Source organism: Gadus chalcogrammus, chromosome 12 (assembly GCF_026213295.1).
Source record: "Gadus chalcogrammus isolate NIFS_2021 chromosome 12, NIFS_Gcha_1.0, whole genome shotgun sequence".
In the NCBI taxonomy this organism is placed as follows: Eukaryota; Metazoa; Chordata; class Actinopteri; order Gadiformes; family Gadidae; genus Gadus; species Gadus chalcogrammus.
The window spans coordinates 29,636,477-29,663,143 of NC_079423.1; the positions used below are offsets into that span (position 1 = coordinate 29,636,477).

Genomic DNA, 26,667 nt, shown 5'->3' on the forward strand with positions numbered 1-26,667 from the left:
CGCCTCTTGTTGATTGTTGTGGGCCAGAGTGGACCTCGCCATTCTGGCCCGAAATAGATCACAAAAATCGGGGGGACGCCGGTGGCAGGCCGACATTCAGGACTAAACAGATGGTTATAGAGCCTTTGTAGCATGCGTTTGTTAAGATGATCAGCTATTACAACAGTCCATGCATAATGAATAACACTGTTATAAGGCAGGCCACATCATTATGATGAGGATAAGATGTGTGTTTTGCAGGGAAATACAACTGGCTATTGGAGATAAAACATCAGTTAAAGTCTGGGGCTGGACATGGTTTTACTGTTTTATTTATGCAAATTCGTGAACTCTATAATACCGTCATATATAGAATAATAACTTTCAGAAACTTTGAAATATCACATGTCCATTATGGTTCATGGCCATTTGAAAAATATAAAATAAATCAAATACATTTAAATGAAAATGTAGTATATTAAACCTTCACTTATTAAGACATGTCAATCATTCATCATCATCTTTCAAATGATCAATTAAATGAACATTTAGTTAGGAAAAATGTATCATTAATGAAAATATAATTATGCATTGTATCTAGCCCTAAATACATCTCATAACCCTGTGCATGAAATGATGTGTATTGTGAACATCAATAGGGCTATGAATGGCTCTTTTTGCCATTAGATAAATCAACCAAGATTGATCAAAATGATTTAACAGGGTAAGGGGCCCACCGTTGCAGACAGCTTTTGAAATGATTTGTGTCTTGGCAGCCAGTGATTAAAGCATTGATTGGAACGAGGTGAGGTAATTTAGTATTATTTATTATAATATTTATGACTTTGGTTGTTATTCATTATTTCTTACCAATAAACTGCAACATTTTCAAACCCTAATAATATTTCTTCCTTTATTCAGACAAGTTTTCTTACCCGTCTATATACTCTGACTTATTGAACGATACGATTGGAAAGGCTCCAGTTGTTTCCAGTAAACACAGAGTCACTGCTTTCCCGGTATTACAGTCCCCCTTTTCCCAACAAAGGATATTGAGTGTGTGTGTGTGTGTGTGTGTGTGTGTGTGTGTGTGTGTGTGTGTGTGTGTGTGTGTGTGTGTGTGTGTGTGTGTGTGTGTGTGTGTGTGTTTGTTGTGTGTGTGTGTGTGTGTGTGTGTGTGTGTGTGTGTGTGTGTGTGTGTGTGTGTGTGTGTGTGTGTGTGTGTGTGTGTTTGTTGTTTGAGTGTGTATGTATGTGTGTGGGTGTGTGTGTTTGTGGGGGTGGGGGTAATAGTTCAAGGTAGGGCTCACGTCCAAGCTGGCAAGCTACAAGACATGACAGAATGCCATTTGTCGTCTCTGTCAGATGCAGATACTGTGGGTCAGATGTGTGTTTTTTTTCTCCTGCAGACAAGGCAGAAAATAAACGTGAGACTGAAGAGAAAGATAGTGGCAGTAAGGAGAAAAGAGGCACGTTGTCATAGTGTACCATGATGGATAGATAGCCAGACAGACAGACAGCCGGAAGGATAGACTGAAAGTGTCCGTCTGAATGATGGAAAGATGTATTGATGTATAGATGTATAGATGTATAGATGTATAGATGTATAGACGGACGGACAGACAGACAGACAGACAGACAGACAGACAGACAGACAGACAGACAGACAGACAGACAGACAGACAGACAGACAGACAGACAGACAGACAGACAGACAGACAGACAGACAGACAGACAGACAGACAGACAGACAGATAGATAGATAGATAGATAGATAGATAGATAGATAGATAGATAGATAGATAGATAGATAGATAGATAGATAGATAGATAGATAGATAGATGGATCGATAATAGATCGATTTAATATATTTGTTGTCTATCGAACGCCCGATAAAAAAGGACCTCGTTCATGCTATTTAAGTTTGCATTTGGCGCACTCTGCTGGACATTTTTTGCCACTCTTGTCAAATGCTCAAAGCTGTTAAAAAAATTATGTGTTTTTTGTTTTACAGACCAGTGCAATATAAGGTTTATCCGTCATCCAACACTTCAGAAAAATCTTTATTTGAACCCAGTGACTGAAATTAAATAAGGGAAAAAGAGATTATCTGGAGTGATTTCACAAACGACATGTAGGATTAACATGCATTGCAACATACAGTTGCAGTGTGACTTGTAAATAGGCCCGTTACAATGCAAGCTACAGCAGCATGACTCTAATAAGATTTGCGTAAACCCCTGACCAAACCAACTTGCATAACCTTCCCCGAAGCGTCATAGTCTCCAATTCATTATTTTCTGTGTAAAGGCCATGTATGCTCTGGGCCAGACATTTGATTAATCCATCCACAGGGCAAGCAGCAGGTAAGTGAAAGAGCTGCCCTTTTTTCCAAAATCATATCAAATTCTTGTTTAAGTTTGGGTCATATTACTTTTTCTCTTGTAACAGGAGCCACATTTGGGAATTTTTTTTCAAGTATATTAAAACTAAAACCCAATATTCTTCTTATTTCAGCGAAGGTTGTGATTCATTAGGGAGAGGGATTCGTGTTCGACAAGATGGAGACCCTAGTTTTCTTGTTTTCATTTTCCGCCCTTGGCGTTCTTTATGCGATGAACAGCATCCCTGAGCTTCAAGAGTAAGTTTCTATCTTTTTGTCTTTCTTTTTTTTTTTTTTTTTCTTCATTTGCTAGAAGTAAACACACAAGAAACTCTTTCTTGGTTGCAGAGTCGGGATAAATAAATTGTCGTCTTCTACTATAACTGAACCAGCATAATAAGGCAGGAGGAGACGCTCCTTTGAATAACTCATTAGAGATGGTATACTTAACAACAACGTGCAGACGTAAATCATAAAATGTATATACTTTCCAAGAAATGGTTAGTCATGCTGGAGTAGTAGTATTAGTACAACTACCACAAGTTCATAAACCTCAGGAACTATGTTTCACGGTCAGTTCATCTGAAGTGCTCAAACACAATTAGTTGTTCAAATATTTATTTGTTTAAACAACAGTATCTGAGCCCTTGTTTGTTAATGATGATTCATATTGTTTTGCAAATGATGATAAATATAATACAAAAGCAGGTTTGACAGGGTTGAATGGCTGGTATTTCTCACTTTAAAGGCCTTTTCTCTTTTTTACCAATGCATACACTCTACGTCTTTTGAATATCCCTGCTGGCTCTCCTCTCAGTTTGTGGAGGTTGAAAATCAATACAACCTGTGCAGAGGAGTTTGATAAATAGCTCCTGACACACATTGTGCCTTGTTCTTTTCCATTCTGCAAACAAACAGTATGTGTGCATACATCTTTCTTATGCTGTAGATTCGCCGTGATAGCAAGGGAACTTTCCTTTCCTTTTCCTCTCACCGTACTTTTGTAGGGCTTTCTTACATGTAAAATAAGCTGGTCTTTTTGTGAGAGGATGATACCCTAAGCATATACATCTTCCCTCATGTACATGCACTAGTACATGACTGGCATTTTGGTTGTTCAGTTTCAAAATCCTGCTCTTTCTCTTTTCACCACTCTCAAATCTTGCATACCTCACCCTAAATGGGTTAAGAGGCAAGCACAACATTGTGAAAATCAACAATAAGCTTGTTAATAATCGACGGGTAACTATGTACTGAAAGCAATCGAAATAAAGCTTTACAATGTTGATTACTGGAATTTATAATTTAGCTCGACCTCAAATATTCAGTTGCCAAATTTGAATGAATAACTCTGGTTTTCTGCCCCAGGCCCTATGTGATCTTGGGGGTAGGAATGGCTGTTTTGGTGCTCGTATTTCTGTTCTACTTCCTCATAACCCGTGGCAACCCACCTAAAGACGTCTTATTCTTTGGTAACGTATAGAATTGTAATTCCTCATGTACATGCTTGTGTTTCCCAACATTGCTGAAGGGGCTTGAAACTTGGGATTTAAAATCCTTGCAACACTTGCAGAGAGGATTTCGAGAACCTTCCCAGAACCTTGTGTTGGATTTAAAAACATGAATTGTTCTCATTGTGTCACCATTTGTTATTCCTAAAGCTGCTTCCACTGTTCAAGGATCAGAGGAAAACTAAACCCACTCTGGCATTTGTGTGGCATGGGTGGCACTTGACTAAGTCCTTTGGTTAATATATGTAATATAGCAGAGGGACATATGCTTCAGAGTTTATGCTGCAGTACAGTCACATTGGCACTTCAAGACAAACTAAATAATTGTGTTTAAGAGATGTTGGAGGTGAGAGGTGCTTATTGTAATTTAAGAAAGTCAGGTCGTTTATAGCACAGCTACACAATGGCTTTTACCACATTATCCAAATGGAAGCCATCCAAAGGACATCATATTTGGCAGTCCTCCATCAACCATTTTTTTTGGCAATTTGAAGCCCAGTAGTCAGGTCCTCAATACCCACTCAAACCTGTCCCAATAATCTCATTATGGAAGAAAGTTGATTTGTTTTGATTGTATATAAAAAACCGACCAAAACAATGCCAGTTATATCACAGACACCAGAGGGGTATGATGCGTTTCTGGAGCCATACCCCCCCCCCTCATAGTCTCCGGTTAGATGCCAAGACATATCTCCCCCCCAAAGGATTACACACCAAACAGTTCCCATTACAGTAGATGTGTGTGTGTTTATGTCTTTCCATGCAATAAGCGTTGTGTTGATTTGTATCTGTGTGAACACATAATCCTGCCCATGTGTATATGTGCCTGAAGGACAGATATGACAGAAAAGTCGTGAAAAGCTTTGAGCCTTGGTATTAGTTATGTCCCCCATGTGGCACTAGGGCAGCAGAACTCTACAATGTGGCATTCTTCAATTTTATTACATTACCCCTATTTTATTGTTTATGGGAATATTCTACATTTTCATTAAGTGTAAATATGGAGATCAGGCAATTTGCATAATTCATGTTCTGATATATGACATTATAAAACTTGCCCTTGCAAAATAACATGTGGATCTGCTTGGACCTTGGACATTTGAAAATGTCTGTTCTGTTCTTAGAAACTGGTTTGCTTCCAAGTACAACTCCTAGTACTCCAAGTTCCCAGTAGTGTCAACGCAGTGGAAAGTCACTCTCGTTCACATCTGTTCTCATATGTTACTGTGGCTGCCCAAAAAGATAAAGAAACTTCTCTACCAACCCACAATTAATTACCAAGTGGATGGAGGGGAATGTTTCGAAGGAAATATATCAAATTATAGAGAGAAAAAGGCATTGAGGGTCCCAGGGGGGGGGAAAACATTTCCAGAGCGGACAGGTGAAAATACGTGGTTGAAGATGTCTTTAAACTAATTGTGTTTTTTTCAGATGTTTTTATGGAATTGAGTGTTCAGGCATGTGTTATGTTCTTTTCTATTTTTAAATAATAGACTGACGGAGTGATTACATTGAATAGGCTGGCGCTTTCAATCACAGTCATTAGGACGACTGAATGGCATTCGTTCCACAGACGTAGCTGCTTAGCAAGTTTTGAATTCCAGGGTTGAACTCCAGAACCAATTGAATAAAACCGCTTGGGATTGTGGATCAGGAGAAAATACAACCTGATTTCAAAGGAGTCTAGGACCGACAAAGTACCAGAAATGTAATGGAGTTGTGTATGATTATGATGTGATGGGCCGTGTAAGTCTTTCCATGAAATGAATGACCTTATATAACAACTTTTTTTTTTATCCTGTTCTTTCTTTCTAGTGTTTGCTGTTTTCTGTTTCACGTGTGTCATCGATCTAATAAGCGCTTTGCAACAAGATGGGGTCGTTTCTGGGTTCATGGAATTCTATGAGAAAACAGTAAGTCAAAATGTATTGAAGCTGACAAAATGTATTGAAGCAATTTATGTAGGTTAAGTGTCTGTATATACAGTACATGTATGTTTCCCTTCTGACAAATGTACTTGTAAGTCGCTTTGTAATATAAATGTACATGTAAATGTGTGTACATACAAATAGTACAAAATGCACTATTTAAATAGTATAATAGATAATCATGCGTTTCATCCTAGATAGAAAACTCAATCACAAACTTAAGCCTTCCAAAAAAAAATCCATATAATGCATCAACTATACAGGGACATGTGACATTTGGTGACATTTCATAGCCAGAGGCCTAGCAAACGATAATCACTAGATCCATGTTTGATGTGTGTGTTCTAGGGGGAGCCATACCTGGGCTCAGCCTATGCCATTATGATGTGCTACTGGGATGGGATCGTTCACTTCGTCATGTACCTGATGATGATCAGCAGGATAACAGATAGGTAAGGGCATCCCCACTTCCCTCGTCCCCCACTTCCCAGCCGTTACGCAGCCTCGAACACGGTATCTAGGGAAGCAATCATAAATGTGAACGATACGCTCCATCTTTATGTATCACGGAGATGTTTTGGTTTCGCTATACCCTTACGGTTCTGCGGATGGATTTCTCTCAGGCCCCGGGGACATATTGACTTTGTTATGATGAACTCATGATTTAATCTCCTGGTCGACGCCTTCCTAATTCTTCTCTCGGATTCATTGCTTCTCCTGCATCAGCGTTTTACGGCCCGCCTCGCTCCACAGGCAATCCATACGCTCGACCGCAAATAAAAGAAGAGCATATTATAGGTTTATTGAAAGAAACGCAGCATATTAAAAAAAACATAATAAAACAGAGTATATAAAGATGAGTCTATCTCAGATCATTTAGAAAGTACCCCTCACTGAGTTCAAGAGTTTGGTGTGTGAAGTCAGATCGACTTCCAAATCAAGATCCAGCCATGGTGTGGAGCCATAAGCCATAGCTAAAATTAAATAAGCTTCCGCAAAAGACTCAAGACTTACTTGTTCAAAGTTCCCCCCCCCCCCCCCCCCCCCCCCCCACACACAGACCCCTCTTACGCACTTATTGTACGTCCTTGCACTTAAAAATAGAACTTTGCATTGTGTAGCCTCTTATCCTAGCTGTCCTTGTGGGGTCATCCCTATGTTCCCCAGGTTCTATGATCCCCGGGTGCGGAGGGTTAGGGTCAGGTTTAGGGTTATTGTTAGGGTTAAGTTTAGGGTGAGGGTTAACCCTAAACCTAACCCTAACCCTAACCATAACCAATAGGAGGAGAGCCATTCTAACCAATCACAGGTGAATCAGAGGCGAAAAAGGCGGTACTTGCCCCTACCATACTACGAAAAAAAGATTTGCTCTCCGGATCCTATGTTCCCCGGTCACATACAAAGCGGGGAACATAGGTCCCGGGGAACATAGGACCCGGGGAACATAGACAAGCTCCCGTCTTTGTTGTATACGGGGAATGGGTTAACCTAACAATTGTTAGTGCTTGGCACTTCGTTCTATGAACATCCTTACTGTACCGACAGCGATATATTGTTTCTCTTCCTTATGACGAATGTACTTATTGTTTGTCACTTTGCATAAAAGCGTCTGCTAACTGCCCTAAATGTAAATGCTTTAAATGGAGCCTTTTGTGTGAGTGTGTTCTCCCTGAAAGAACTGTTCTCAGGCTGTTCTCACTGTGCATTTGGAACTGAACATCAACCTGCTCAGCATTAATCGCCTTGGTTCTCCCTGTCCGTCCTCCCAGGAAGTCCTACCGCACCATGGGGCTGTTCTGGGCCGGCTCTCTCTGCGCCAACATGAGTGTGTTTATCGTTGGCATCGTCGCAGGTGAGCCTGGCTTATCCGCTATCCCCAGTGGCTCTATCCGGGCCTTGGTTGGGCAACATGTGGGCGACCGTGGAGCCCCACAGACCAATAAAATGCACAACCAGCCTCGCTCTGCCTTCCCAGGCTGTGACCGAAGCCCGGAGTTTGAGCGTCTGTGTCCGTTTCCAAAGGGAGTTCACGCCCGACTGAGGGCCATCAGCTCGTTTGTTTAGTCAGGATAAGCATGTAGGGATGTGTCCCACAGCCTCAGTTTTCACAATATGTGCTCGTTTTTTGGTACCAAGCTCATTTGGGCCACCTAGATTTAGTGTGATTGTATGAAAGGAAGGTGAGCCTCTCTGGTTGTGCACATTGGTCCGTTGATACCTATTAGGACCCGCATGCTAACTTAATGGCAAATAACCCCAGGTAATGGACAATGACACTGGATCATGAAGACCAAGCTAGGGCCCTCTTGTGGGCAGGTAAAGAGACATAAGAAATCTGGAAGCAAACCAGATGCTGACACTACACTCAGCTCAGATTGTTTAACACAGATCATCAATTTTTATTACCTGGCTGGTCATATTCATATATTTTATGTGACCTATATTTGACAGCAGTGAGTAGTGATTGCTCTACTCCACTTTAACGGCCTGCTTGCTTATACAAGCAATAAGGTCTTAACATCTGTCGATCCATCACCGACGTCCCCTGTTCATCGTGTCAGAAGAGTAGCACTTCCGTGTGTAAAGATATTTTTAGCCCACATCTTCTGTGAATTATCCAACCGACTCAAATGCCTCGATTTCGACACTCGCCTCAAATACTTGAGCTCTGCTATAATATCCCCATTAGCTAACACAGTCTTTAATGTTTATAAATGTCCTGCTGCCAGCCACCAATGCAGAGACATTTATGTTGCTGACATGAAAGACACATACATGGTAACAGTCTGTTCAGACTGAAGACATTGGATTTCTCTGTTTTTGTGTGTCAAAAAGAGAAGAGGAAATTGATCGACAGAGGAAAATATATCATATAATGAATTACTACCATTATTTCAATGCTAATGATTGAAATAATGCTTAAGGCTTTCCGATAATAGAACATGATCAATTAATCCATTAAAATTAGCCGGATTCTCCACATTTTGAATTGAACTTGTAGCACACGCTCACATCCCCACCCCAAACCCGGAGCAGCTCTCTCTCTCTCACACACGCTGTTTCTACATTTTGGCAGGTAAATATGGTTTGGAAATCCGTCCAGCTTTCTGGATCAACTTTGTGTTCCTTTTGCTGCCGGTATGGGCGACAATCACCCTGTTCATTCGTGCCAAGGACAGACCACTGATTGGTGGATACAATGTGAGTTCAAACACCTTGGTGCATATCTATAGACATGTACTATAGACATGTACTTACTCAAAACAGAGTATCCTCCTCTTGCCTAGAGATATAGCAGATTCTTCTATCCAAAATGACTTACAATAAGTACATTTGTCAGAAGAAGAGAAACAATATATTGCTGTCGGTACACTAAGGATGTGCATAGAAGTGCCAAGCACTAACAATTGTTAACCCCTTCCCCGTATACAACAAAGATAGCTAGGATATGATGCTACACAATGCTAAGTACTACGTACAACATACAATAAGGGCGTACATTAAGTGCCAGGACATACAACATACAATAAGTATTTCATTAAGTGCCAGGACAAACACAAAGCAAGAGCATAAGAGGGGTTGGGAGTTTAAAGGAGGGAGGCTATGCAGAGTCGAGGTGAAATTAGGTGAAACTGAATATAGGGCTGACTATGATCTTGACCTCTTTTGGTTTGCCTTTGCTGTCCTGCTTCAGGCCCACAACGTGCAGACCATGAATCTGATCTGGCGCCCCCAGGATTTGATGCTGGTACTGCTCCTGTTAGCAGCCATGGCCTTCACTCTCCTCAGAGGACTGGTAATAAATACGACAGTCTCACTGAAGAATAACTGTTGACCTGGAAGTGAAGATGATTTAACTCTGCCTCTTTAACAACGATTCATGCATACTGTTTAACCCAAATACATGCATGCCATAATTCTTGTTCTATGCTTGTTGTTGTGCTTATAAGTAGTGATGGTCAATGCGAGTATTTTGAATTTGAAAAGTGGTTTCTACTTATACCGTTATTCTGTGTTTGTTCGTGAACGTAGGTGGCTCTGGGTTCCCCGCTAGAAGCATGTTCCGTCTACCTGGAGCAATACGAGCCCTACCTGAGCGACCCTGTGGGCTTCCCCAAAGTCATGGTGGGATGTTATTTTTGAGAACGTTTTGTTTTTTTAATATGGTTGCTTAACATGCATAGGATTAACCCTTCCAAGGTCCGTTATTCTGCAACAATAAGGAAAGGGCTAAGCGGCCTTATGCATTTTGGTCCATTGCATGTGTTTAAACAATGAAACTGTTTGTTGTTGCGACTGGATGGGTTTTGGTACGTGTGTGTGTGTGTGTGTGTGTGTGTGTGTGTGTGTGTGTGTGTGTGTGTGTGTGTGTGTGTGTGTGTGTGTGTGTGTGTGTGTGTGTGTGTGTGTGTGTGTGTGTGTGTGTGTGTGTGAGTGGATGTGCGTGTGTCAGATTTCAGCAGTATGCAGGCCTGCCAATAGGTTATCCAAAGACCTTGTCATTGTCCAAACACAATTGCGTTTCATTGATCAGACGGGCGAACTGCATGCCGAGAACTTGATAAGCTAATCCCTACCCAGCGCACATATAACTCAGCATCAAACCGGCTGTGTGTGTGTGTGTGTGTGTGTGTGTGTGTGTGTGTGTGTGTGTGTGTGTGTGTGTGTGTGTGTGTGTGTGTGTGTGTGTGTGTGTGTGTAGCATTTAAACCATGCCTTGTCTCACTCTCCTTTAGATGTGTACATGTGTGTGTAGTTTATGATTAGTGTTTGAGTGCGAGTGTGTGGTTAACTTGTGCGTCCCGTGCGGATGTGTGGCTGGGGGAGGTCGTGTGGGATTGGTGTGTCGCCGTGGCAGGGTTACGCTGCTGTGGCGGTTACCCGCCGTTTTAATCACACAATGTGATGAACTAAATGTGACGGATGACCGCGGAAGCTCTGGGAACGCACTCAAACCAAAGGCTGAAGGGCGTTTTTGATTGGCCCTCCGATAGGGACGTTCATTTTGAATTCATCTGCGCCCAAAGACTGGGATTAAAGAGAGCTCAGTGAGGTGGCGTGAAGCTATTATACAGCAGCAGGAAAAATGCAGAGTTCCTTTCATGTGCTTTTATTTAAAACATGTCCTTTGCGCTGATTGTGAAGGAAATTGTTTTGACGTGGGAATGTAAAAATAGGAATAAAGGAGGAAAAAGATCGCTCTAAATCTCCCCCAGTAGCATCTTTGCTAAATTGTCACAGCAATTAGGGTCACAGAATATGTCACGTGTGTTAAATTGATCTTGACAATTCCAGGAAACATGGAATGCAAATTTGATCTGATTTTCAAAACAACAGCGGTTCTGTGCAGTGTAGCTCTGAGTTTGAGATTATCGGCGTGCATCTCGTTTCATTGATAGATTTGAAATGAGCTCTTCCTTTGGAGTGTGTTGCTGTGCGCTTCCATCAGGTTACGACCACAGTTCTGATCAGCTACACACAAGAATTCACTTTTCTTAGTTGAGCGGAGTTTCATTAATCTGATTAATTGTGCATTCATAAGTCCAAATATTTCATTTGTATTTTAAAACTCTATCCGACTCTGCCTTTACAATGGTTTACTGATTGAAATCCAAGAGGGGAATTATTATGTACTTAAATGGAAAGTGTCAGGAGTAGATGCCGACAGTGGACAAAATAAAGGCTTTAAAAGAGACCCTTGCTATTGCTGCTATTTTGACCGGTATTTTGAACGTTATTCTGCTGTTTTCCTGCAGATGCTGCACATCCTTTTCTATGGGCTGCCCCTACTGGGCTCCTTTGTCTACGGACTCCTCAAGCCCGGGTGCACATGGATGCCGGACTGGACCATGTTCTTCTCAGGGGCTTTGATCCAGGTAAGACCAAAAATTTGAAATTATCAATGGACAAATGAGTATGATGAAAAGAGACAAGAAGTGGCTTTGTGGGCTATGTCGGCCACGGAAATAAAACAATTTGTCCCATCTATTGGGCTGGCAAGCAAATCCATATTCACTAGACTTTCCTGTGAAGGGTAAGTCTACAAGGGATTTAAGGTTAAAACAATTAGATACATTTCAGTCAAAGCTTTCATCGAAGCCACATACAAGTGAGACTAAGAGCAGCCAAGGGTTATCCTCCACATTAAACCGTGCTACAACCAAGTCTCAAAATAAACTAGACGGGCGTAGAATAACTGAGTGCAAATTTTATAAATAGGCTATATGAATGAAATGATGCAACATGCGTGGGTGCAGAGAATCAGATCCAGTGACTAGCCACATCAAAGAGCTGAACTCGACGAGGGCTGCTACAGGGGACCCCCACGGGGGGATCCAGCGAGAGGTGAAACATACCGCGCTCAGCTTGGGTGAATACCAGACGTGCGACTGCATTTTATCAATCACTTGTGGAAGTCCTAACAGCCCGCACTGTGGCAACAGTTGAGCCGTGAAATGACTAACGGCTGGACAAGTTCCCACGCCGCCGCCGCCGCCGTCAGGAGCCATCTGATTTCCCCCAAGAGTAAATCTGTTCGTTGGCGGGGGACAGACGCAACCCGGTCGGCCGAAGTTTGCCGATCGAGTACCAGCCAAACTTTTTTAGCAGCTTTGCCACCTGTTAGACGGTCCCTGTGACACCGTCTTGGGACGAGAACTGAGGCTGATGGATTTTGTTGACTGCGAGTTCTCCACAACATCGACTAAGGGCATGTCCACACGATGCTGGCTAACACTTTGTTGGTGTCCATTCTTAATAATTCACCAGTATTGGCAAAAACACTGTTTGTGTATTCTCTCTTGCACATAAGTTTACTTTAGAGAGTTGTCGACGTCTGTAAATGTCACAATTATACATCTCTGTTTTCAGAAATGTACGCTTTGCCTTTCCAAATGGCAACGCAAGAACAGCATTTTGAGATGAATCCACTTAAAAGGCTTTTTGGAAGGTGGAAAATGCCAGCTTGTGGCTACGGAAGGCCAAAGGCAGTGAAAATAAAATGCATTTACACACTTAGCTGGTGTTTTGGACATGGCCTGAGGCAGTTACTCTGAAGTGACCATATAGCAAATCAGTCTGTTTGGAATGTGGATGATCATTCTGCAGGAGATTGATAGCAATTTGTTTAAACACAGCATGGGCTTGACGCCCGTGTCAACAGCACAAAGTATTTCAGACAGGGAGGGCAGGAGGGAGGCTGCTCTGTAATTCAACCCATCAGCGGAGTGGGTTGTGTGATGGCTTTTTCGTAGTAGTGCGGTTTACCTTCAATGCGGTGGGGAATGCACCTGTCACAAGTGATATGTCTGTGTCTAACCCTACCTTCTATCCACTACAAGACGGATAAGTCATTATTCATCTGTGCTTGTCCACATGGACTACATGACCTTCACTACTTTTGACGAATAAGTAGGAGCAGGAGGGGATTCAGGCCTCTTGCTTATGCACGCCTGCAGGTAGGTTGTGGACATTAGTGGGGCGTCGGAACACCGTGGCCACGCACTCTCCTGTCCTTGCCGTTACATAATTTCACCCCCAACCATCTAATATCTCTCTCTCTCTCTCTCGTTCTCTCTCTCCCTCCCTCATTCTCTCCCTCCCTCATTCTCTCTCTCTCTCTCTCTCTCTCTCTCTCTCTCTCTCTCTCTCTCTCTCTCTCTCTCTCTCTCGTTCTCTCCCTCTCTCTCTCCCTCTCTCCCTCTCCGCAGTGCCAGTGGGCCCATATCGGAGCGTCCCTCCATTCACGCACCTTGGCTCCGTTCCGTATCCCTGGCGACTCGCTGTGCTGCGTGTTGATGGCCAACGTTCTCTACGCCCTGGTCCCCATCCTGGTGGCCCTGCGCGTCAACAGTAACCCCTACTTCTTCCTGAAGATCGCCCCCTTCCCGGGGCAGACAGGCCTGCCCAACAGTGAGGAGAAAGACACCAAATACAAGGATAAATAATGGTTCAAAACGATTCTGAGAGGGGAACTGTGTGTAGTTACGCTGGCCTTGTTGCCATATAAATAAAAGATTTGTTTTGCTCAACCGTTTTCTGCTTCTCCTTTGTTGTTGGAGAGCAAATACACATGAATTAAAGGGAGAGATAGTGTGTGTGTGTGTGTGTGTGTGTGTGTGTGTGTGTGTGTGTGTGTGTGTGTGTGTGTGTGTGTGTGTGTGTGTGTGTGTGTGTGTGTGTGTGTGTGTGTGTGTGTGTGTGTGTGTGTTTGTGTGTGTAAGGGGATCAACACTATATACATTTACATTGATGGCATTAATAAATCCCTTTTATCAAACGTGGCTTACAGTAAGTACATTTGTCAGAGGAAAGAGAAACAACAATGTTTCGCTGTCGGTACAGTAAGGATGTTCATAGAACCAAGAACCAAGCACTACAGTTTGGTGTTGTGCATGGGCTCTTCACAACTTCCGGCGGTGAATTGTATTTGATAATTCACCGTTGCTTGAGTCCTTGGTATCACTCCTCAAGTAGTCCGGTAACTTTTCAACCCCAGCGTCTTCGGTTGCTAAGCGACGTCAACGTCTTTGGCGGACTATTTCTCTGCTGATCAACACGACGAATTCTGGTATCAAATCAATTGTAAAAAGACACACCATGTGAAGTGATTTTTTCGTTTTGGCAAGTAGCCGTGTAATAAGCGGGATAATGTATAGAACGTCGCCGGTCATTATCGAGAATAAGCCCCTTCAGGGCGAAGCATGACATTTTCCCAATAATGATTTTCCCAATAATGACCGGCTTTCTACACATTATCCCTTGCTTATTAAACGGCTCTCCACAATGCTGTAGACTGCTCTATACACTTGCATGGGCCTTCCTAACGTTTAGCTGTCAATTATTTTTGTTTATTACACGGCTCTTCCCAATGCAGTGGAATGCTCACGTCCACCATATTGACCGCTGTCAAGGATAGTGTTTTTTTCCCCCTCTGATTGACGTCAACGGTATCAGCAGTCTGGTAATTGATCAACCCCTGATCGTATTCGGTTGCTAAGCGACGTCAACGACTTTGGCGAACTATTTCTCTGCTGATCAACGCTAGTTCGCGTTTCATAAGTAGGAGGACCCATGGGGTCTTGAACCATGACCCTGAAGTGAAATGAGCCTGAAATAACAGGGCAAGCCGCATTTTCTTTTAAATTGAATCCAAAATCATATGTAAGATGTCTCATATTGGAAACTTTGGTTGGCTTTTATTTTGAAACTCCACATCAGAATGTTTTGAGACTTCTTGTGTGACCCCATGGGGTCTTGAACTATAACCCTGAAGTGAAACGAGCCTGAAATAACAGGGCATTTTCTTTTAAATTGAATCCAAAATCATATTCTAATATGTCTCATATTGGAAACTTTGGTTGGCTTTTATTTTGAAACTCCACATCAGAATGTTCTGAGACTTCTTGTGTGACCCCATGGGGTCTTGAACTATAACCCTGAAGTGAAACGAGCCTGAAATAACAGGGCATTTTCTTTTAAATTGAATCCAAAATCATATGTAATATGTCTCATATTGGAAACTTTGGTTTGCTTTTACTTTGAAACTCCACATCAGAATGTTCTGAAACTTCTTGTGTGACCCCATGGGGTCTTGAACTATAACCCTGAAGTGAAATGAGCCTGAAATAACAGGGCATTTTCTTTTAAATTGAATCCAAAATCATATGTAATATGTCTCATATTGGAAACTTTGGTTTGCTTTTATTTTGAAACTCCACATCAGAATGTTCTGAAACGTCTTGTGTGACCCCATGGGGTCTTGAACTATAACCCTGAAGTTAAATGAGCCTGAAATAACAGGGCATTTTCCTTGAAATTGAATCCAAAATCATATGTAATATGTCTCATATTGGAGATTTTGGTTGGCTTTTACTTTCAAACTCCACGTCAGAATGTTCTGACACTTCTTGTGTGACCCCATTTCACTTCAGGGTTATGTTCAAAACCCCATGGGGTCACACAAGAAGTTTCAGAACATTCTGATGTGGAGTTTCAAAGTAAAAGCCAACCAAAATCTCCAATATGAGACATATTACATATGATTTTGGATTAAATTTAAAAGAAAGAGTTTTCCCCCCCAATTTAAACGGGAAGACACCGTGCTACGCTCCAACCGTTTCTGTCTAACGTTCCCCTTGGTTTCGTCCACCACGGTTTGCAACGATGTGCTCACAGAAAGCTAGCACTTTATACAGGCACATTGGATAAGTAATGTGCTCGAGTTCTCACTATATGAAATGTTCCTCTCTTTCTCGACATGGCTGCATCCCTACAGCCCACCCGCTTGCTTCCATATCTCTCCCCCAATGCCCCCTCATCTATCTCATACAGTGTTTAAAACAGGAGAGGTAGAATATCATCACATTATGTTATACCCCCTCTGCATCTTTCTGTTAAAAGATCATTCACAGATGTGCACATCTGTGTGGAGCACCCAATCAAAGCAAAGCAAAAAAAGCGGACTACTACTTACAGAAAAGTCTGCTCGCTGTGCCACAGCCATTTATAATTAGCCCCAAAATCCTGTGATGTTGTTTTAATAGTGCCTTTTAATGAAATCGCGAAGCATGTAAACATGGAATTTCAAATAGTGTTTCCTTGTGTAATTACTCACTGAATGCAACGCGTGACTAAACAGAGATGATTTCACTTAAGCGGGACCGTAATTGCATATTCTGCCACAGAACTAATGTCTGGCAGTCATATTGATCGCTATTTACTTTGCCCTCCCGTTTGCACCGTCCCTATAGGCTACATGGGGGACAGTGACCGCTGTCAACGGGACCACCACGTCTACATGTTTCGCATTAATAAATAAATAATAAGTAAATTAATAGCGTGCTTCAAAACTGCTGTGTAGCACAACACCCATAACAGCGTGTTGGTAGTAATTACCCCGGTGCTTATCTGAACAACGTGACAACAACGGAGGAGAGAGAAAACACGCAGACAGACAGAGGCCCGTCTAATTAATTTCCCCCACCGTACCTTGTTTGCTCTGAAGTGGGGCATCTGTCAAACTAGCGATGCATTGTGCGTGTGTGTGACAGAGACAAACGCGGCCTTTACCAAGGCAATCCCACGGTTACCACTGCCAGTCCCACGGGATTGTGTTTCACAAGGAGATGCGCATCTAAATCGACGGTTGAAATACGACGGAGCGGGTAATATATGTGGATTGAGGTTACGATGGAGCTGTTTTTGTTTACGTGTTACAGAATAGAAACCGTGAAAAGAAGCTGGTAGCTTCAATGTGATAATAACTGAAAGATTTCTGGACGAAAAAAACATTGGAGGATGCGGGCATCGATCCCGCTACTTCTCGCATGCTAAGCGAGCGCTCTACCATCTGAGCTAATCCCCCACGATGACCTGTGCCGGTGCTCCATCCAATTTTTTTAAGTATAGTACATACTATTGATAATTTTAGTAATAGCACTTATTTACAGTTACTTGTGTATTGAATATCGACAATATCTCCGTATTTACGAAAACGAAAATATTCAATGCGAGCTGAACAACGACTTTGCGCATTTGCCTCTTTGTTTGATGGCTGTGTGGATGGCTTACGAAAGCAGAATAACACACTACAGTATAAAACCATCTGATTGCAATTACAAGTGCAACACTGTCCACTGTCCAGCTGCACGCTGAAATCGTGCTACGTCATTGCTACACACACTGCAGGACCGACCGACACTAGTGAATCCCTGCATTGCGAGGAAACTGCGATGGGACAGTAGCCAAGTACAGGGGGGTGAGATAACGGAGAACAGCACCACAGCAAAACCCTCATCGTTATAGTAGTCTGCAATCGTAAAGACAGCGCACACCGGGATCATCTATCTATCTTCTTCTAAACAAACTAATGGTGACAGTTTATGGTAAGTCAATGTGTTTTAGCCTTTGATTTTCGCATTAATCAGACTGGATGCTAACGGACGTATTTCGCCAGGTCAGACTAGTAGGCTCATAAAGTCATTTGATAGCGGTCAACAGGAAGGATATCTGTGCAAGGTGCGTGGAAACTGCGTCCAAAACATAGGTCTGAAAGGACTGGGCCTATGTTCCCAACATAACTGCGTGGCACCCCAAACTAAATACAATGTACAGTATGATTTAGTCCAATTCATTAGCCACGCTCTTGTCACCCATAAAAACATATATATTTCTAAGCATAGAACTTCCCCAATGTAGCCTATGTATGTCTTGTGTTCTTGTAATTGTCACTGGTCTTGTTTTCATGAAGGGAGAATGCAGCAATGTTTAATTTTCTCTCTCTCTCTCTCTCTCTCTCTCTCTCTCTCTCTCTCTCTCTCTCTCTCTCTCTCTCTGCACGCACTGTTAAATCAATCCCCAACTGTAAAGATTTTAATTTAAACATATTCTAAAGGATCGTTTTTCTTTATTTCATTATGAGCAGGCTACGATATATTATAGGACAATCTGAATTAGCTGCATTAATTTCATCCCTCCCCCAGAAACCCCTGTTGAAACTTGTGTTATCGGCTTCGGTATAGGATATCAACGCCACACTCTTTCAACAGATGACCAACCTGCCTCTGACTATGTCCTTGGCCAAAGCGCTATTGATCGTGACGTGTGTCATCCTGAACTTCACCCTCTGCGCGACCTCCCTGCCAGCGGAGATAGAGAGGGGATGGAGAAGAGCCGTGCACGTGCTTGGTATGTCCCTACTTTCACTTTCACTTTCACTTAAAAACAATCAACCAGCAAGAAATCAATTACTAAATCAGCCGTGTTAAATTGTTGGAGTTTTGTATGACAACTAAATTGATTTGTCACTACATGTCACTTTGCCTTAATGGCTGTGCAATTTCAAAGTTCTGTTTGCTGGGACAATGTTGTCCCTGTAATTGCTTTAAGGCGAAGCACCTTCTTGTGCAAAGCATATGCAGCAGAGAGGTCTAATTGGGGTGTGTCGTCCTTACTAATTGTGGGTTCTCTCTGTCAGGCAACTTTTAATCACACAGCCCTGGCAGCTCTTGAATGTGTGGAACACTGAATTAGTATCTGCAGTTTGACTAGTCCCACATGTCAGACTTTAGAAACAAGGACTTCTGGATCCGAGATTACAGTCAACTACCAATAAGCAGAATGGCACAGGGTGACTAGACTGCTCCGTGTTATGGGATTGGCTCCGTTTTTGGTGGCCTGACCCCAGCTGGAGCTGTCCCCGTAATGTCCCCGTTTAAAAATAATAGAATTTATAAAATGTACAAATCGATTTTTTAAATGGCAAAGGTTCTAGCTTTCTCATGAATGTTAATTTCCAGACAGTTGGTAATTAGCAATGTGTCTGTCTTGTCGGCTGTGATGTGACCTTGCCACTCGGGGGGGTCTATCGATCCACTTTACACCATAAGCAGGCATGACCGATCATAAACAACAAGCTATTTACAATACCATTCCTTATCCAATGGGCCTGGGTTTTTTGGCTTGCTTACCTAAGCTTAAAACACAACTTCCTTAATCATTGGGCCAAAACTTTTACCATACTAAATTTACCATTAAAATAGGCCAAACTTTAATAGGGCTTGTACATTGCAGAATGGCATCTCAGCCTCCATTTTGGAAGCAAAGGAGCATTGGAATGTTAGTTATTATGATGGTGGTAGTAGTTTTAAGGTCATTGTTTACGAATGGTGAAATTCGTGAAATTATAAATCCTTATGGGAAGACATTGTTGTGTTTAAAACTGCAAGACATAAGTAACGGTATATTTACGTGGATTTAGGTTTTTAACAAATAGAAAATGCATGATTCCTCTCAATACTGCAGAGTATTGCCAACAAAAATAATATGATTCATTCTGATGTACCAGCCATATACTCTCTCATCTCTATTAAAATAAAAATAATAATATAACCGCAAGCAGTGATTAACAGGGTCCAAGCAAAATTAAAAGTCAAGAACACACTAATGGAAGATATGTAAATGCACCATATAATTGTCATATTTAGGGAAATTGGTTCCAATTATATAAACCTGAACTGCAGCCTCATTCACATGGTCAAAATGTCTATTGATAAGCACACAACATCCAGAAAACACAAAACACACATTTCTCAAGTGAATTAAGGGCTTTCTTCAAAGCCTATACCTGGAAAAAAAATTGAAATTCCGGGGAAATTAAACATTTGTAGTCAAGAACCCTAACGGAAGAAATATAAATATGAAAGAGTTAATAATGAAGGAACAATGGTTAACGAAGAAGTTCCCCTTAATGCCATACTGTGTCTTGGCAGTCCGATTCTTGGAAACTAATGAGCCGGAATGTTGATTGCCTGATGAATTTCAGGTGCTGTTTAATGTTGTTTCTTAAATGAGTGGCAATGACAGAATGTCATGTTCAGCTTGTTCATAATGCTTTGATCAGGATTCGAACTCTCAACCTAAGGATCACCAGTTGAGCCACTGACATTCCTGAACTGACTGAAGCCTCGTTCACATAGTAAAAATGTCGATTGATATGCACACGACATCAAGAAAACTCCAAGCACACATTTCACAGGAGAATTAAGGGCTTTCTTAAAAGAATAAAGATCTGAAAATTTGCACTGTTAATGGTAACCACCTAATGATAGCTGTATGGTAGTTATACAATAACAAAATGGTGGTATAGGCTAAATGGGTTGAGACTGTGGACGTTTGGCTTTTCTATGAAAACTTGGGAAAAGTAAGCATTTTTAGAGCAGAAGACCAGGGGTAAAATGATGCATCTGATTTTAGAGATGAATATGATGAAAGAATTTTCAGTCCTGGTCAATCTAGTAAGGAGAAATAAGGCTAGTTCATAATTTGTAAAAATAGCGCCACCTTTGGGTGCAGTACCACAATTTGGGTCTATGGGTAGTGAGGGTTATTGGTAACCATACCTGAACATTTCAAGAGTTTTTTACTTACGGTATAGGCTGCAGTATGACTTTTACAGAATTTGAGGGAAAAATTCGCTGCTTGGTCCCCTAATTAGAAATTGAATCTAAACTACGAATGTCCTTCATTCTAGAAATCTGGTCACCCTAGACTAGCAATACACACACAAAAACACAGAGACCACAAATGTGCATCCACGCACGCAGGCACACACACACACACATACACACACACACACACACACACACACACACACACATCACACACACACACACACACACACACACACACACACACACACACACACACACACACACACTTGCACACACACACACGCGCACATGCACACGCACACACACACACACACTCAGTTGTCTAGTCTCCAAAGACTCTTAGATTAAGGATTTGTTGAAGGCAAAGCAATGTTAGATGTGGTCATGAGCTCTATATACTTGAGCACATTAAAAGGAAGCACTCTCATATTGATGTTATAAAAAACATCAATATGCTTAATTGATGCCCATGGCTTAATGTGACAGTACAATAAAAGGGCATAGTGTGTTATATTTGACAGCGTCAATCCAATTTGCTAGCAATTCCTTTGTGGTGCCCCTTAAAATTCACCCAAATTTAACCGTTGCAATTATTCAGGCTTTTCATTCTGTTCACAAGAATTCCATTAAGAACACTTCTGTTAAGTATCTTTGTCATAATGATACACTGTAGAAGCTTTTCTCCTCCTCGGTTCGTTCATGTTTGAAGGTCCCCACAATTGAATATACATTTCAAAAACGAATTCTAATAAGGTATGGAACATGAATTGTCAGTACTTAGAATACTGCAAAGGAGAAGAAATATGGAGCTTTGACACGTTTCAATAAATTGAAATAATTACATATTCCCCAATTCCATTGTGTGTTGTGTGTCCTTGCGCTTAAAAATAGTATTGTAAAGCATCTTATCATAGCTACCTTTTTTGTATCCAGGGGAATGGGTTAACCTCCCATTTTAAGTGTTGTTTGTTGTTAAGCCTCTGCTAAATGCCATAAATTAAATTGTAAATGTAAATGAAAACCTAGTCAAAAGCACAGACCTTACTTCCAATCGTCCAGATGAACCCATCTATAGATGTATCCCCACCTCCTCTTCTGGTTTCCAGAGGACGACACCGGCGCGGTCATCGTTCAGACCGCGCCGGGGAAGGTGGTGACCCACCGGGGAGGCTCCATCACCCTGCCGTGCCGGTACCACCACGAGCCAGAGAGCACCGACCCCTCCCGCGTCCGCATCAAGTGGACCAAGGTGACCGACGCGCTGCAGTTTGTGGACGTCTACGTGGCCCTGGGAAGGTACGCCAACTGGATGTTTAAAATCGACTCTCAGGGCATTTAGCAGACGCTTTTATCCGAAGCGGCTTATAATAAGTACATCTGTTAGAAGAACGAGAAACAATCTATCACGGTCTGGACAGTAAGGATGTTCATAGAACCAAGTGCCAAGCACTAACAATTGTTAGGTGAACCCATTGCGTTTATACAACAAAAATAGCTAGGATAAGATGCTACACACAATGCTAAATACTGTTTACTATCAAATAATTTCACGATTTGGTGTTTATGTCACGAGTTGTTGTTTTGTCAGTTCAATCACTATAATTGCTGTCGTAGCTCGTTTGCTAGAGGTCATAGAATCATGCGTTGGTTGTTATGATAATAATATTTTTTTCGAGGAATCACCCGTTATAAAGCTACTTTTAGAGAATCTCTATCAACAACCCCCGAAACCAAGAGATAATGACTCTAATAAATCTTTATCATCCTGAGCACTGTGTCTCCTCAGCCTGTAGTCGTGTTTGGCTCTACACCAACGCATACAAACAAATCTCCAATCCCCACCCCAACCCCTTGATTTTTTAAAACGCGCTGCTTAATGTGTGTATAATTAAAACACTTAAATAATCAAAAACAATCAGGCGTGAATCATCATCAGAGCCCCCGAGGAGGCAACGACGATAACGCCGCGTGTGTCCCAGGCAGCAGCGGGTGTTCGGCCCGTACCGGGACCGCGTGTCCCTGGAGGGGGCGGGGCCCGGCGACGCCTCCCTCGTCATCCACAACGTCACGCTGGCCGACTACGGCCGCTACGAGTGCGAGGTCACCAACGACATGGAGGACGACACAGGATTCGTTAACCTCGATCTGGAAGGTCAGGACTACCCGGGTGTGTGTGTGTGTGTGCGTGTGTGCGTGTGCGTGTGTGTGTGTGCATGTGTGTGTGTGAGTGTGCGTGCATGCATGCGTACGTGCGAGTGGAGTCCCGGTTTCACTGTGTGAGCCCTACCTCATCAACTACATCGCTCCATTAAGATGGATGACAAAAAGCGGTTATTTTTAAGGGGTGCGTTTCATTCGCTATACTCCTGTGATCCCGTAGGGGTGGTGTTTCCCTACTACCCCCGCGTGGGCCGCTACAAGCTCAACTACCAGCAGGCGGAGGACGCCTGCAAACAGCAGGACGCCATCCTGGCCTCCCACTCTCAGCTGCACAAGGTGGGCAGCCGTCTTTCCTGTGATGTCAACGTGAACACCTTGCGGGGATCCGGGGTCATTATCATAAACATAATGGGTAGCAGGACCTTTCACGTCTTTGTGATGCCTCCCACTGATTCCTAGTAATGACCTATAAAAGGTGCTGTGATTTCAGTGCCTCCTATTTTGCTAGTAGTTCCCTTAAGAGTTTTTTATAATAGGAGGTAAACTGTGGGTCTGTTCGCTTTGAAATATATTCCATTTACTGGACCCTTTCATCTGCAACATCTTTCAGTGTGAAAAGTATTTTTTTTATTTTCTTTCAAACACCTCAAGGCCAGATCACAATTCTGTGTTCTGCACATACTATATGTAATGATCGGGAAGAGCCACGACTCGCTACTCTGCGTCTTGGCGCACTCTTAGGTCATTGACCTGGTTTGCTCAAATCCATGACCTAATTGTGTGTTCACATATTTGATCCGCGTTTTTTGTGCTAGCAAACCTGCCCCTGTTTGATCACACAAACTTCAAAACACTCGGGCGAGTGGTTTGAAGCACACTGGAGGAGGATGGGCTCTCTTGTGAACAACAATGATTCTTTCCGCGAATACATTTTCAACCACGGCCGAGATAACCATCACTACGGAAAATTGGCCTCTAAAGACGTCTTTGAATTGACTTTGTGTGGATTTTGAGCCAAGCCTTCATTTTTGGTGAGAACGCTTAAAGCTAACCCTAAGAGTATGCAAAGACGTACACTCCTCCCAGTGCTTTGCAATGCGTCAGGCTTCGCTGCAGAGGAACGTGTCAAGTCAGGGCTGATTGGTCAAGCAGGGCACAGATGTATCGACTTTGTTTCGATGTTGACAGCCGGACATGCAAATCCAACGAACGCACACGCCGAAATCGAAGCACTGTGTTGTCAGTACTCTACTGCTAATCTGTACTGCTTTTCAGGAGTACAGATTTTGCAACATAATTTTCAAATGGTTACATTGCATCTTCAACACATCGACAATGGAGCAAACTCCAACTTTTCTGCGTTAATTCGTCTGCTCGTGGCCTCGAACGTGTGTCCACGTCGACGTGACGCGGAAGTACAAAAGCACACAGCGACGCAAATACCTGCGTCGTGTCGCGTCGCCGAACACAAACGCTGGGTACTGTGACTTTAGCGTGGTGGTGACGACACGCTCGACCAGGTGAGCTGCACCTGACCGTGTGTCTAGCTGACAGACTGGGTGCCTGGGTTTGGGATCCCCAGGCCTGGCTCGAGGGTCTGGACTGGTGCAACGCAGGCTGGCTGGAGGACGGCTCGGTGCAGTATCCCATCTCCAATCCCCGGGACGAGTGCGGCCGCAAAGACATGCCCGCCGGCGTGCGTAACTATGGCTACCGGCACAAAGAGGACGAGCGCTATGACGCCTTCTGCTTCACCTCCAACCTCAACGGTGAGAGAGAGAAAGACGGATGGAGAAAGTGTGTGTGTGTATGTGTGTGTGTGTGTGTGTGTGTGCGTCTGTATCTGTGTGTGTGTGTGTGTGTGTGTGTCCATGTGTGCCTTTGTCTGTGTGTGTGTGTGTGTGTACGTGTGTGTACGTGTGTCTGTATGTGTCTGTCTGTTTCCATCCTTGAGAAACAGCAGGCGAGCGTATAAAACACACGGGACTGGGATTGTCTCAATTCTGTGAGCAACAGGGAGTGATGGAATCCCTTTTGATCCGTGAGAAAAAGATCTGAAACCCCTTCTTCTAAATGTCCGGTACCATTTGTCCAGAGCAACGTCCTGAACCTCACGTTCTTTCAGAGCTGTTAGACGCCGCTGGACCCCGTAGTGGGTGGGGGTGTGGGTGGGGGGTGGGGGGGGGGCTGGGGGGGAAGGCGTGGGGGTACGGGGGCCGCGGCTTCAGATCTGCTCCTCTGATGTAGGGAGCCCAGGGCCATTGGAGGAGATGCGGTGTGTGTTGGTTCTGCTCCGCTCACAGGGCCGCTGAGTCCTCTGGGGGCTTGTGGGGACCCGTGCTTTCATCTCCCAGCTCTTTGAATTACATCATTTGAATTTTCACTTCAAATGTGTGTGTGTGTGTGTGTGTGAGAGTTTTCTATCACCCCTCACACACATACCAGGTTGTTTTTTTTTTAAACGAAAATATATATTTTTTAAGTTGGGAAGTTTAGTTGAGCTTTGGGAATGGGGGATGAAAGTCATTGATGTCACCAGGCAAACAAAAAGTGGAGGTGAGTCTACTCCGTTGCTTAAGGCGATTCTATAGAAATACCTTTTGTCTCTGAAGTTATTCACCACCATTCCTCCACAAAAATGGAAAACGCCTTACAACCTCAAAGCCCAAGAAAATAATTTAGCTGGCCTTTAAATAATACAGTTGACAGATTACTACAGTATGCACCTCTGGGGGTTTAAAAAATATATATACTTTATACACATTTCGATAACAAATTTCCATATTTCCATATTTATGAAAACACAAACCAAATCCCATTTTGCTATCTTATTTCCTCAACCATCATGGATTATCTAAACAGAAATTGATCGTGATTTTATCCTTTAACGCATTTCAATAGCAAATTGATTGCTAACCTAAAAAAGAAAAAAAACATTTTAGCATCCCCCCCCCCCCACAAGTATTTTGCGCATGTTAGCCCAGTACCTTCTCTCAGCCAGTAACAGGGAAATTCAACGAGTGGCTGAATCACAGGGGGAGAAGGCTGGCTAGGAGCCGGGGGTTGCGCAGCACCGGTCACGACCCACACCTTAACCCAGCACAGCCGGAAGACGCTCTCCTGAACACCCACCAGAGGAAACGGGAGACACAATTGGGCTTCTTGAACAGCCGCGGGCGACAAACACAGCAAATAATCAATAGGGTAGCTGAAGTGGAGGGACAATTTATTATAATCACCATTGCTGTTGTGTAGGATGAAAACAGCTGCCCCTTATTCTTAGAAATGACACCAGGGCTCAATACAGCTTAAACAATTCTACCCATCATTCTTCCCGTTTCAGTAAAATTGCTTTTCCCCCAAGAAATCTCCCCGGCGGGAAGGTGAATGTAAAGATGGGTGCTGATTAACAGCGATATTGAGTGAGCGGTCTACTGAGGTCTTGAGTGTCTACTGTAAACCCGCTCGCTTTTGATTAGCTGCCAAGATGGTGGTTGGTGGTTGATTTGATAAGATGACCACATCCCTGAGGGAAAGTCCGGGAAATCTGAGAATATCTGCCCTCAGGGCCTGGCACAGTGGTCCACTCCTCTCTCTCCCTCTCCGTTTGTGTGGGTGTGTTTGTCTCTCTCTCTCTCTCTCTCTCTCTCTCTCTCTCCCTCTCCTCTCCTCTCTCTCTGTCTCTGTCTCAGCTCTGTCTCTCTCTATGCTCGATCCTTCTCTGCCTGCTCTCTCCCTTCCTCTCAGTCTCTCG

General features: G+C 43.0%; 3 protein-coding genes and 1 non-coding gene across 4 annotated transcripts in view; 2 read left to right on the forward strand and 2 right to left on the reverse strand.

Moving 5' to 3' along the window:
• The first annotated feature begins 5,648 nt into the window (after positions 1 to 5,648).
• tm6sf2b (transmembrane 6 superfamily member 2b) lies at positions 5,649 to 13,823 on the forward strand. Its single transcript, XM_056604399.1, has 8 exons — positions 5,649 to 5,787; positions 6,151 to 6,254; positions 7,572 to 7,654; positions 8,879 to 9,003; positions 9,497 to 9,598; positions 9,835 to 9,927; positions 11,559 to 11,678; positions 13,512 to 13,823. Exons 1-8 carry the CDS (start codon positions 5,767 to 5,769, stop codon positions 13,746 to 13,748), a joined length of 885 nt encoding a protein of 294 aa, XP_056460374.1. The 5' UTR covers positions 5,649 to 5,766; the 3' UTR covers positions 13,749 to 13,823.
• A 3,271-nt stretch (positions 13,824 to 17,094) lies between these two features.
• trnaa-agc (transfer RNA alanine (anticodon AGC)) lies at positions 17,095 to 17,167 on the reverse strand. Its single transcript has one exon. It is a non-coding gene; the product is annotated as a tRNA-Ala (tRNA).
• A 404-nt stretch (positions 17,168 to 17,571) lies between these two features.
• Positions 17,572 to 25,275, forward strand: hapln4 (hyaluronan and proteoglycan link protein 4). Its single transcript, XM_056603303.1, has 7 exons — positions 17,572 to 17,687; positions 18,324 to 18,489; positions 21,860 to 22,049; positions 22,733 to 22,905; positions 23,134 to 23,249; positions 24,496 to 24,682; positions 25,268 to 25,275. Exons 1-7 carry the CDS (start codon positions 17,685 to 17,687, stop codon positions 25,273 to 25,275), a joined length of 843 nt encoding a protein of 280 aa, XP_056459278.1. The 5' UTR covers positions 17,572 to 17,684.
• Positions 25,276 to 26,004: 729 nt separating this feature from the next.
• Positions 26,005 to 26,667, reverse strand: part of ncanb (neurocan b) — a 78,719-nt gene continuing 78,056 nt past the window's right edge. The window contains exon 16 of the mRNA XM_056603304.1: positions 26,005 to 26,033. Within this exon, the coding sequence (XP_056459279.1) occupies positions 26,005 to 26,033 (29 nt within the window). The remainder of the gene's footprint in view (positions 26,034 to 26,667) is intronic.

Excerpts from the sequence above, each read along its gene's own strand:
- tm6sf2b (XM_056604399.1), top strand. The coding sequence starts at position 5,767 with ATGGAATTCTATGAGAAAACA. Across the intron at positions 9,599-9,834 it reads TCACTCTCCTCAGAGGACTG|GTGGCTCTGGGTTCCCCGCT; the intron begins GTAATAAATACG and ends TCGTGAACGTAG. Across the intron at positions 9,928-11,558 it reads TGGGCTTCCCCAAAGTCATG|ATGCTGCACATCCTTTTCTA; the intron begins GTGGGATGTTAT and ends GTTTTCCTGCAG.
- hapln4 (XM_056603303.1), top strand. Across the intron at positions 22,050-22,732 it reads GTCTACGTGGCCCTGGGAAG|GCAGCAGCGGGTGTTCGGCC; the intron begins GTACGCCAACTG and ends CGTGTGTCCCAG. Across the intron at positions 22,906-23,133 it reads CGTTAACCTCGATCTGGAAG|GGGTGGTGTTTCCCTACTAC; the intron begins GTCAGGACTACC and ends GTGATCCCGTAG.